This window comes from Anolis sagrei, chromosome 3, assembly GCF_037176765.1.
Source record: "Anolis sagrei isolate rAnoSag1 chromosome 3, rAnoSag1.mat, whole genome shotgun sequence".
In the NCBI taxonomy this organism is placed as follows: domain Eukaryota; kingdom Metazoa; phylum Chordata; class Lepidosauria; order Squamata; family Dactyloidae; genus Anolis; species Anolis sagrei.
This window is the reverse complement of record NC_090023.1, coordinates 221,458,331-221,471,338: the sequence shown is the minus strand read 5'-3', so window position 1 is coordinate 221,471,338 and position 13,008 is coordinate 221,458,331. Positions and strand designations below refer to the sequence as shown.

The following is a 13,008-nucleotide window of genomic DNA, read 5'->3' as shown; positions in this document are numbered from 1 at the left end:
TCTCATTATGTGGCAAAAGTACTTCATCTTTGCCTCTAATATCCTTAGGAGTCATGTGGATATGCCATTACATGTGCTTGACCTCAGAAAAATGCCCCCCTTCTTCTTTGTATGGCTGCTTCCCAATAAAGTAGGCTTGGGATGGAGATATAATGTGGGAATAATTATATGTGATGGCAAATCCCACTGCATTTTAGGAATTTTATTATTTTCAAATTTTTATAATTTTATTAATGAGATTTCAATGCACTGTTATTATACTTATGTCATTGTATTTATACTTGTGTATTATTTTCTGCATGTGGCACTTGGAGTGCTTCTGTGAGCCGCTCCGAGTCCCTTTGGGTAGATGGTGACGGGGTACAAATAAATATTATTATTATTTATTAATAATATGTAGGGACTCAAAGCATGAATATGTAGGGACTATGAATATGAGTCCATTACAGATGTGCAATTCCAGGTTACTCATCTGTATGTCTGCCCCTGAATTCCAGCCATAATTCTGTCTTATGTTGAAATATTGTTGAGATGTCAGTTCTTACCGTCATCTGTCTTTTCCAGAATATTCAGTACATCAGCCAGTTCTAGTGAGAGCTCATCAGGCTGTTGAGCCACATATGGATGGACACACTGTACTTGAGGGCAATCTGCCAACAAGAAAGAAAAGGTTTAGAGGATAACAGGACTCAAATGTATATCAATATGAAAATACTTACTGCAATACATGGACACCAAGCCCATTCCTTCTCTATAACTGGGCTTTGGAGTGCAAAATAAAATGTGATCTGGACTGTAGTGTAATATTTATTTATGACACCATAGTCTATCTCTAAAGCTGTAACTACAAAGTGCAGGGTGTGTGGGCACATTCAGACATATCCTAGAGAAAAATGTAACCCAAAAGGCTGTATCATCACAACAAATATTTCAGTACAATAGCCAGCAAAAACACTGTCTGGTTTCAGAATAATGTCATTCAATGGGCATCTACTTATGCTAAAAGACTCAAGGAATGCACTCCTTTACATAAGGTATCTGGGGATCATCCACTTTCACTTGAATGCCACAAGAAGCATTAGTGAGGACGGATCTCTAGCGGTCTTGATGAATGAGGAGCAAACAAATATGAAATAGTAAACTGTATCAAACCCTAATACATTTGAAATTGGCCTAATTGTCACTTGAGTAAAGCAAGTAACTGCGCTACTAACTCTGGAAAGTCATTTGAGGTGTCAACTCAAAGCCGAACTTCCGAATGTAGTTTTAAACAATGATTGTTCCACGAATAACACCTGACCTTTCTCTATATCGTTGAAGCAACATGACTAGAACCAGGAAAGAAAAATGCTCCAGATGGCATCTGTCCATCATCCCTCCCCTTTTCTGTTTCCCCACTTACCCATCATCCTGGATGAAAAGGAAACAAACTTGGTTCGCCGATTTGGGGCCAACAAGATCATCCAGCGCTTCATTTCACTTCTGTGTGGGTTAGAGGTGTAAGGAGAGAAAAGAGAACATTTTTTCCTACTTCACTTTGGAAAGAGCGAGTGTTACATGCTTACGCAGTTTTTGTATTTTTTGGCTAATATATATTCTGTTATCTGACAGTTCTCTGACACACACAATGCTTTTGCTCTCGCAGTTTTCCCTTATTGATCTAATATTTCTTTCTCTTGTCTTCTCTTTTTGCCTAGGCCTTGCTCTTATAGCAGCCTTATGTAATAGTGCACCTTTTCTCATGTGAAAATAGGTGACATCCATGTGCTCTCTTTCTCCTGTCAACCAAGCCTATAAAGAATCAATTGTCACCAAGACATTTATGTATTCTGACTCACCTGCTCCCACTCACCAGTAAAATGTCATGCACAAGGTAATACAATAAAGTGTCCAAGTGAAATGTGTGAATTATAATACAAGAATCTGAACATACCGGTATTAGAGAGCAGTTGGCTGAACAATACATTCTGCAGCCAAAATCATATTTTTCACTTTTATTTACATGCATTATTTCCTGATATACCTGAAACAGCTATTCTCATTTAATGAGTCAAGTTAGACATGAATCAGGAGATATAATAACATAATAACAACAAAAAGAGGAGCACTGGAGTCCATGTGACTCTCTTTGAGTCTCTTTGAATTTAGTGCCTTTAGCCACTCATCCACATTGCAGAATTACAGCACTTTGATATCACTTTAACTACCATGGCTTCATCGAGGACATGTGAGAAGCCTCCCACAAGGATGGTATAACACAAAAAACATCCAGGCGTCCCCTTGCAGGCGGTCAATTCTCTCACACCAGAAGCAACTTGCAATTTCTCAAGTCACTCCTGACATGGATAAAACAACAACAAAAAGAGAGCACTGGAGTTAAGATGGCCCTCTTTGAGTCTCTTTGAATTTAGTGTCTTTGAATTAACCACTCATCCATATTGGCAGAACTATAGCAGTTTGATATAACTTTAACTACCATGGCTTCATCCTATAGAATCCTGGGAGTTGCAGTTTGCCATGGTACCAGAGCTCTTTGGCAGAGATGGGTAAATGGCTTGGCTTTGGGACCAGGTGTTCGTCTAGTGGACAGTGGTAATTGAAAAAAAAAATTAGGACATATGAAACATTGGATTAACCCAACTTGGTCTTGGTTTTAATTGGCATGTTAATTTATTGTTTAATGAACTTGGTAATGAATCTGTATAATGTGTTTTAATGATTTTTACTGTTTTAATTGTATCCCTTGTTGTTTATATGTTGACAGCATAGCATGATGCTTATGTGAGGCCGCCTTGAGTTCCCCTTTGGGGAGAGAAGGGCGGGGTAGAAATGCATGCAATAAAATAAATAAATAGCTCACAAAACTACAATTCCAGAATTCCATAACATAGAGCCACGGCAGTTACATGTGGTGTCAAACTGCTATAACTTTGCAGTGTGGATACAACCTAAGTCACATTTGCCTTGAAATACCAACTTTATGGCCAAAAAGGAGATAGTGCATGGTTTCCATCATCTTCCTTTTGTCTCTGATGCTGTAAAGAACAACGAGTACTTTGAGCAAAAGGTGTAAAACCAACAGCTTTAGAGCAAAACACCTTGTCCTTGAGATTTATTTTGTGGAACGGATGAGTGGGGGTGGAAAAACAAAAAGTGACACACAAAAAGGAGAAAACATGAAAACATATCATCTTTGCCATATCACTACTCTTGCTCCACCAAACATTGCTGTGACTGGTAACTGAGAACTCATTTGTTGAAATAGGTGCTGGACCATAACACTTCCTTGGCAATTTTTTCTTAAGGATTTCATGAGCAGCATATGTGATCTGGAAGGTGATGGTGATGGTGGTGAGAATTAGTTTTATACCTTGCCTTTCCCCTAAAACTGGGACTTGGGGTAGCTTACTCATTAAAATACAATGCAGTTAAAACACAGAAAAGACCAAAGTTGGATTTTTAATGACATGTAAGAAAATATTTTCAAGAAGTGGTTTCTCCACCTGCAAGCATACACAGGAGGACAAGTGACAATTTATTTACTCACAGGTTATCCCATGAGCCATGATAGGCCCAAATCTACTGTGATGAAGCAAATTTAAAGGGCTCATCCACACAGTTTACACTCTGGGCATCTAACAGTACTTACTGAGAAGATGCCTTCAGCATGTAACTCACTTCCCGATCATCTGCATTTTCCAGCAACCTCAGGATAAATACATTGGCCAAGCTCTGTCCTTGGTCCTCTAACTCTTCCACTCGGAGAAGACCTCGGGAAGCAGAGTCAAAGACCTGGTACTTGTCACTAAGAGGAAGAACAACAGGGCCATTAGAGTCATTAGCAATCAGCTGATATGTATAACATGATTTCAAAAATGGAACACAGAATCAGCCAGAGCAATAGAAAATTGTATTGTCGAAGGCTTTCATGGGTGGAATCACTGGGTTGTTGTAGGTTTTTTCGGGCTGTATGGCCATGTTCTAGAGGCATTCTCTCCTGACATTTCACCTACATTTATGGCAAGCATCCTCAGAGTTTGTGAGGTCTGATCTCACAATCTCTGAGGATGCTTGCCATAGATGCTGGTGAAACATCAGGAGAGAATGCATCTAGAACATGGCCATATAGCCCGAAAAAACCTACAACCCAATAGAAAATTATCTCTGTAGAAGAATGATGTGATCTAAGGGGTATCCACAGTGCTCAATTGTGCCAGTTTTCTAGCACTTTAACTGACATGGCTCTGTTCTATAGAATCCTTGGATTTGTAGTTTGGTAAGGCACTTGGAATTTTCTGGGAGATGATCCACACATTTGAACTGCAACACCAGAGTAGCTTTCAAGTGGAGATTTCCAATCAATTTTCCAGCAAATTCCAAGATTCTGTAGAATGGACACATGACAGTTAAAGAGGAGTCCCTGGTGGCACAATAGGTTAAACCCTTGTGTGAGCAGGACTGCTGCCCAATAGGTCAGCAGTTCGAATCCAGGGAAAGTGGGTTGAGCTCCCTCTGTCAGCTCCAGCTCCCCATGCTGGGACATGACAGAAGCCTCCTATAAGGAACCGGGCATCCCCTGGGCAACATCCTTGCAGATGGCCAATTCTCTCACACCAGTTTGTTAAGTCTCACCTGACACGAAGAAAAAAAACCAGTTGAAGATTGGTATAATTGTGTAGTATGGATACACTCTCAGTGTCCAAGGCCTAAGCAACACTTTAATCACATTTGGGGCATTTAAAAAAACCCAAACAAACACTGTTCTGAAATTCTTCTCTATGCAGTAATTTCTATCATTTGCTGATCTGGGATTTTTGCTTCCTTTTAAATGTGGGTATGGAGCTGAAGCCACTGTATGATGGGATGTAAACAAAGAGTTGCCTCAAGGGAACATTTTAGCACTTACTTTCAATTTAGCCTTTTCTGAGCTAAATCATTAACCCTGCTAATTTAATAAGGCAGGTTGAGAATTCCCAGTTTTGAAAATTCAGAGCAATGGGAAACAGAGATGTTTGCTTACTGTTGCAGCCAGGGTTGTAATGACCTACAGTTGAGTCTGTATCACAACAGAAACTTCCCCTGACAGATCTAAGGAATACCTAATATAAAATGTTTGAATATTATACCCACGATTTGACAGCCACAATTCTGTCTCTGTCTGTTTCTGACTCACCCATTAATTTGTCTGCAGAGCACTAGCAAATCGTTGAAGAGGAACAAGTAGATTTCCCTGAAGAGTTTCTTTGTGCGAAGGGTACGTGATGTTTTGGGACCATTCATCTGCTGAAGTTCTCCCTGCTTTAATAGCCAACGGGAATGAGAGATGATGGGCACAGACTAATAAAAGAAATGAAATAATTGTTAGGAAAGCTGCCACACAGTACCTTCTGCCAAGCAATTTGAGTTCAATAATCATAATATACAGAGACCATATTGCAATGTTGCACAGTTCCTAAAGAAGAAATGGAGTTTACATATTTAAACCATGCTATGGGGGAAATGCTAAAATATTTATTAAATATCTGAAGTAAACAAAGTGCAAAAATAGAAAAAAAGAATGTGCTGTTGAAGGCTTTCATGGTTGGAATCACTGGGTTGCTGTGAGTTTTCCAGGTTGTATGGCCATGTTCCAAAAGCTTTCCCTTCTGATGTGGGTGAAATGTCAGGAGAGAATGCTTCTGGAACATGGTCATACAGAAAACTCACAACAACCCAGAAAAAAGAGTATTTTCACAAGTTTATAATCAGGTCAATAAAAGTTGTAATAAATAATACAATGCAATGCGGGTGGAGAAGACAAGCATTAGATACACCGAGATCAATAAAACAGGAGAATGCTGAAACATATAGGTTTAAAATGATTTCTTAGAGGCTGGAAAAGATCAAATTGACTAGGTATTGGCAAGTACTGCATTTCAAGCATCTGACAAATAGTCTGAAGAAAGCAACTGTGCCATTGTGACCAAAACTGTCTTCTGTGTTCTATTACTGAATATACACCCTGATGTTATTTACTTGCGAATCCGCTCAGACTGCTGAAACCAGTCATTTCTTCTGTAATACAAGTCAGAAGGCATTAAAGAAGTTAAAGCAATTGATGAAGGGGACAAGGGACCTGATTTCATTTGCTTAATAAATAACTATAGTACGAAGAATAGTTTGATTAAATAAATAGCCTTAGCCTTAGAAAGCAATTGAAGATAGTCTTAGTGCTAGAAGAATTTAGCTATGAGAAACACACACACACACAGGAAAAGGTTCACATAAACAGAATAAAAAAACTTGTACTAAATGGAACCCCAAGGAGAAAAGCAGGGCAATAAACAGTCATTGCCAACTTTAGAGATACAAAAGAGAATCAATTGAAGGTCTGGGAATGCCAAGCCACAAGCAGGGCAATACAGGGCAATAAAGCCTTAGAGACAGCAGCCTTAGATGTAGAAATTAGAAATGGCATTTTGATGCATTTTTTGTTTTGACAAATTGAATCAAATGGAAACCTCAAACAGTCCCAGGAAATCCCAGATGGTATACTGATATATTGAATGTTTGTAACTGGGAAATTGTGAGAAATTGCCTTCCTGGACTGTTTTGATAAAGCATCTGATCAAAGTGCCATGTGCAGGATGAAAAGCCAAAGAAACAAAATGAAAGACGAGGAGGGGCATGAGAACCAGGATGTAAGAGGTGCGAAATGTCCTTGGAAATCCTATAAAGCCCAACTGAGCTGCGTCTTGTGCTTCCCTTTTAGAGCAGTTACCCGCAGATTTCTATTTGCAAATAAAGTTTGTTGCATTTCCTCTCCTGGCCTCTCAAGACTCATTGAGAAATCAGCTTCAAGGATATAAGAGTTGCCTTTAAAGGGGCAAGGAACCCCTGGTGGCGCAGTGGGTTAAACTGCTGAGCTGCTGAACTTGCTGACCGAAAAGTAGCAGGTTCGAATCCAAGGAGTGGTGTCAGCTGCTGCTGTTAACCCCAGCTTCTGCCAACCTACTAGCAGTTTGAAAACATGCAAATGTGAGTAGATCAACAGGTACCACTCCGGTGGGAAGGTAATAGCACTCTATGCAGTCATGCTAGCCATATGACCTTGGAGATGTCTACGGACAAACACCGGCTCTTCAGTTTAGAAATGGAGATGAGCACCAACCCCCAGAGTTGGACACAACTAGACTTAATGTCAGGGGAAAACCTTTACCTTTACCTTAAAGGGGAAACACACTTAGGCCTCATTACCACTATATATTTTAAAAATGGGGAAGGAAGGGAGAGAGAAAAGCAGCATCACCTTTAAGATTAACTAGTTTTTATTTTTGCATCAGCTTACTTCTTTGGATATAGGACTGGGTTTTTTTGGATGCACTTGGTACTGAATGGAAAGAACTGATGAACCAGTGGAGGCTAAAGTATCAGTCAAGCACTGTACAGGCTTGAAGATGTAGAGATGAAGAATGAGTTAACAGAATAAAAAATGGAAAAAAGAGAAAAAACTGGGGATAAAAAGATGCCTAAAAGAGTGTAGAGGATTCCCACCCACACACCCCATGATGTCTAATAAAGACAATCAGAGTCCAGGCAAGATACGTGTCTTGGTTTGCTTATCAGATGTGTAATAGGAAGGTTGAGGCAGAGAGGGAGAAAATGTCTACAAAGAAAATGATAAATGATAAGACAAACAAGAATAGCTAATAATGCAACATTAAATGAGGAATATAATATCTCTGGCAGACATAAGAGCAGATCAAAGGAAAGCGTCAGAAGACCAAAAAATGGTTCCAAACACTAAAAATAGCAAGACGTCTTAGTTACCAGGGAGAGCGAGAGAAGGAAGGAAAAAAGAAAGAAAGACAATGCCGCCCTCTTTGTGGAGACCAGTTGCTTTATATAAGGCATGGGCAAACTTTGACCCACCAAGTATTTTGGACTTTAACTTCCACAATTCCTAACAACCTCATGATTGATACTGAAGTTCTTGAGAAAAAAGAACTTCAGTAAGCTGCTTTGGGTCCCTTTGTTGGAGAAAAGCAGGATACAAATAGAGATAGTTGTTGTTGTTGTTGTTGTTGTTGTTATGTTTTAAAGATTTATAATAAATTATTGAAGCTGAGTAATGAAGAAATTCAGCAATACCAAGGGAAAGCACAAATGGGAGCACAAAGAGTGTGGAAATGGATCTGTGCTGATGATAATTCACAACTAAATCATGTAAACTTGGGAAATGGTGCCTGCTATAAAATGCTGATCAGTGGTATTAACACTGTTTAATTTATTAAAATATATACAATATATGTTCTGGAGCAGTCTCTTTTTTTAAATAACTTTACTTATATTTAGCTTTGATAGCAAACAATATGAATATACTGGGGTGCAATAATTCAAAAGTGGTAATGAACTAACAGCAGACTTCTGATGCATCTCACAGGGAAATACAGAGATGTGACTCTGAATTTATTATAACCCTCTGTGATCAACAAGAATAAATTTGGCAGAGATCTGCAGAATGGCTGCCATTCATGGGTTTATAAGTTAATTAGAAAGGATTTCTAAAAAGATGAAATGGATCAAACTGACAAATTTTATTAAATTCAGAGAGAGAAGCCAAAGGCACATTGGGAGAACGAGAGTAGCAAAAGCCAACTGTATATCCTTGTGTGTATTCTAAAAAGTAATTGTTTCCTCCTTGTTCTGCCTTCTTCTATGGTATTAACATTAAAGTGTTTCCTCCTTTTATCATAGCAATTCCAAGAAAAATGTGTTATCAGCTATCAAGGCTCCTTTCTAAACAAGCTACAATAAGAGATGAGAGAGACTGACAATGCCTGAATGATACAATTCTTGAAAAGTCTCCCTAAAAAGATATAACTATAGGTATTAGAATTGATGGACTGAGAGAGGAAAGAGGGTCTGCATGAGGAAGAAAGCAAAGAGAAGTATGAACTAGTCTGTCCTTGTGGTATTGGGTCTTATTTACAGAATTTTCACAACACACTGGTGTCTCTTATTACTCATGCGGGAAGTATTGCAGAGATACTGTGATAGTACTAGATTATGCCAGCAGAGTGATACTGAAGTTGCTGTGCAACTGATCCTGGAATGGGCACTATGGTTGTGCACTGGCTCATCTTGCAACAGTTGATTCAACTCCCAACCCACTGCTAAGGACTGTATTTAAAGAACCTCCTGGACAGCATAACAAATCATACAATAGTTTATGCCACCATTAAGACAGTTTGTACAATCCCAGAGTATTACCTTTACTCATGCCTCTGAGCAAATGTCACCACTTGTGGAATGATATTCACACAGCATAAAAGCTCAACAGAGTTAAGTTTATGTAAATAAATACTTCTCAGAAGAGAATGTCATCATGGTATATTGTAATAATCAAAACTATGCAAATAATTCAGGCCTCAGTCATACATTCTCTCAACATAGTATAAACATCCATATGCAAAACTATGATACACTGAGGCCCCTTCTACACTGCAATATAAAATCCAGATTATCTGCTTTGAACTGGATTATATGGCAGGGAGAGATGGTGGGTTAAAATAATAATAATAATAATAATAATAATAATAATAATAATGTGGTTTTCTGGCATTGTATATTTCTGCCGCTTCTGTGATTGTTCATTTTTATTTTGATTCTGTAGCCCACTTGTTGATGGATGTCCAGAATCAGCAGCATCCACCGCGGTCCTTTTTATTCTGGGTGTCGACCGCGCCAGTATAGACTTTGTTTTGGGTTGCTTCTCCATAGTGCTAATGGGTTAGGTGCTCTTAGTTCCACTCCTCAGCTGAGACCTCTCTGACTTAGTTGGACCTGCTGATAGTTACACTACTGCCAGTACAGCTCTCAGCATCCTTGGAGCAGTTAAGCCCCCCACCACGACAAGGTGGCACCTATTTTCTAGACTGACAAAGTTTTGGAACACAATACACCAGGCATCATGATTGTGGAAAAGAAAAAAAGTTTGGAAAAAAAGTTATGTCACCATACCGGGTGACATTGCATTGAGGAAAAACAACAGGAAAAACTCTGCCGTTACCAGGACCTCAAAATCAAACTGCAAAGGCTCTTGCATAAACCAGTACAGGTGGTCCCAGTGGTCATCGGCGCACTGGGTGCCGTGCCAAAATATCTCAGCTGGCATTTGGAAACAATAAACATTAACAAAATCACAATCTGTCAACTGCAAAAGGCCACCTTACTTGGATCTGTGCATATCATTCAAAAATATATCACACAGTCCTAGACGCTTGGGAAGTGTTTGACTTGTAATTTCATGATATGAAATCCAGCATATATATCTCATTTGCTGTGACATACTGTGATTTTGTACCAGTAAAATAATAACTATTATCATCATCATCATCATCATCATCATCATCATCATCATCACAGCTCTGTTTCACCATTGCCTCACCACCAGCTACTTTCAGTGGGACAATGAGTTCTACGAACAGACAGGTGGAGTAGCTATGGGGAGCCCTCTCAGCCCGGTCATAGCTAATTTCTACATGGAACACTTTGAAAAACAAGCCCTTGGAACAGCAACCAATAAGCCCACTATATGGTTCAGATATGTGGATGACACTTTCACTATTTGGAGCCATGGAGAAGAAGAACTCAACAGGTTCCTGGAACACCTTAACAGCATCCACCCAAACATCCAATTCACAATGGAAAAAGAAAATGAAGGAAAACTGCCTTTTCTAGATGTCCTAGTCATCCGCAAACCAGATCAACAATTGGGTCACACCGTTTACAGAAAACCCACACACACAGATAGATATCTACATAAAAACTCCAACCATCACCCAAGTCAAAAAAGAAGCACCATTAAAGCCTTGGCAGACCGTGCAGAAAGAATCTGCGCAGCCCACCTCCTCCAAGATGAACTGAACCACCTAAACTGGGCTCTACAGGCCAATTGATACTCCACCTCAGACATCAGAAGAGCTGCAAGACCAAGAACAAGCCACGAGAGTAAAGATGATGATCCTCCCAGAGGAAAAGTGTTCTTGCCATACATCAAGGGAACCACTGACCACATAGAGAAGCTGATGAGGAAACACAACATACAAACCGCCTACAGACCCACCAAGAAAATCCCACAAATGCTACGTTCAGCAAAGGACAAGAGGGATTCTCTCACCTCTGCAGGAGTCTACCATATTCCATGCAGCTGTGGACAAGTCTACATGTTGTTGTTGTTCATTCGTTCAGTCGTCTCCGACTCTTCGTGACCTCATGGACCAGCCTACGCCAGAGCTCCCTGTCGGCCGTTACCACCCCCAGCTCCCTCAAGGTCAGTCCAGTCACTTCAAGGATGCCATCCATCCATCTTGCCCTTGGTCGGCCCCTCTTCCTTTTGCCTTCCACTTTCCCCAGCATAATTGTCTTCTCTAGGCTTTCCTGTCTCCTCATGATGTGGCCAAAGTACTTCAGCTTTGTCTCTAGTATCTTTCCCTCCAGTGAGCAGTCGGGCTTTATTTCCTGGAGGATGGACTGGTTGGATCTTCTCACAGTCCAAGGCACTCTCAGCACTTTCCTCCAACACCACAGCTCAAAAGCATCGATCTTCCTTCGCTCAGCCTTCCCTAAGGTCCAGCTCTCACATCCGTAGGTGACTACAGGGAAGACCATGGCTTTGACTAGGCGGATCTTTGTTGCAAGTCTGATGTCTCTACTCTTCACTATTTTATCGAGACTGGACATTGCTCTCCTCCCAAGAAGTAAGCGTCTTCTGATTTCCTGGCTACAGTCTGCATCTGCAGTAATCTTTGCACCTAGAAATACAAAGTCTGTCACGGCCTCCACGGTTTCTCCCTCTATTTTCCAGTTGTCAATCATTCTTGTTGCCATAATCTTGGTTTTTTTGACATTTAGCTGCAACCCGGCTTTTGCGCTTTCTTCTTTCACCTTGATTAGAAGGCTCCTCAGCTCCTCCTCGCTTTCGGCCATCAGAGTGGTGTCATCTGCATATCTGAGGTTGTTAATGTTTCTTCCAGCAATTTTCACCCCAGCTTTGCATTCATCCAGCCCCGCACATCGCATGATGTGTTCTGCATACACGTTAAAAAGGTTGGGTGAGAGGATGCAGCCTTGCCGTACGCCTTTCCCAATCTTGAACCAGTCTGTTGTTCCGTGGTCAGTTCTGACTGTTGCTACTTGGTCCTTGTACAGATTCCTCAGGAGAGAGACAAGGTGGCTTGGTATGCCCATCCCACCAAGAACTTGCCACAATTTATTATGATCCACACAGTCAAAGGCTTTAGAATAGTCAATGAAGCAGAAGTAGATGTTTTTCTGAAACTCCCTGCCTTTCTCCATTATCCAGCGGATATTGGCAATCTGGTCTCTCGTTCCTCTGCCTTTTCTAAACCCAGCCTGAACATCTGGCAACTCTCGCTCCATGTATTGCTGGAGTCTTCCTTGCAGGATCTTGAGCATTACCTTACTGGCATGAGAAATAAGGGCCACTGTACGGAAGTTGGAGCAGTCTTTCGCATTTCCCTTTTTTGGTATGGGGATATAAGTTGATTTTTTCCAGTCTGATGGCCATTCTTGTGTTTTCCATATTTGCTGGCAAATGGCATGCATCACCTTGACAGCATCATCTTTTAAGATTTTAAACAGTTCAGCTGGGATCCCATCATCTCCTGCTGCCTTGTTGTTAGCAATGCTTCTTAAGGCCCATTCAACCTCACTCCTCAGGATGTCTGGTTCTAATTCATTCACCACACCATCATAACTATCCTCAATATTATTATCCTTCCTATACAGATCTTCTGTATAGTCTCGCCACCTTCTCTTGATCTCTTCAGCTTCTGTTAGGTCCCTGCCATCTTTGTTTCTTATCATACCAATTTTTGCCTGAAATTTACCTCCAATGTTTCTAATTTTCTGGAAGAGGTCTCTTGTCCTTCCTATTCTGTTGTCTTCTTCCACTTCCATGCATTGCTTATTTAAAAATAGTTCCTTATCTCTTCTGGCTAACCT

General features: G+C 40.4%; 1 protein-coding gene across 2 annotated transcripts in view; it reads right to left on the bottom strand.

The window, feature by feature from the left end:
- Nucleotides 1–13,008, bottom strand: part of NGEF (neuronal guanine nucleotide exchange factor) — a 113,197-nt gene that overhangs the window by 4,094 nt on the left and 96,095 nt on the right. For both annotated transcript variants that reach the window (XM_060768110.2, XM_060768111.2), the window contains 4 exons: nucleotides 5,174–5,337; nucleotides 3,650–3,805; nucleotides 1,403–1,482; nucleotides 546–650 (listed from right to left, as the gene is read on the bottom strand). In XM_060768110.2, coding sequence (XP_060624093.2) covers nucleotides 546–650; nucleotides 1,403–1,482; nucleotides 3,650–3,805; nucleotides 5,174–5,337 — 505 coding nt within the window. The remainder of the gene's footprint in view (nucleotides 1–545; nucleotides 651–1,402; nucleotides 1,483–3,649; nucleotides 3,806–5,173; nucleotides 5,338–13,008) is intronic.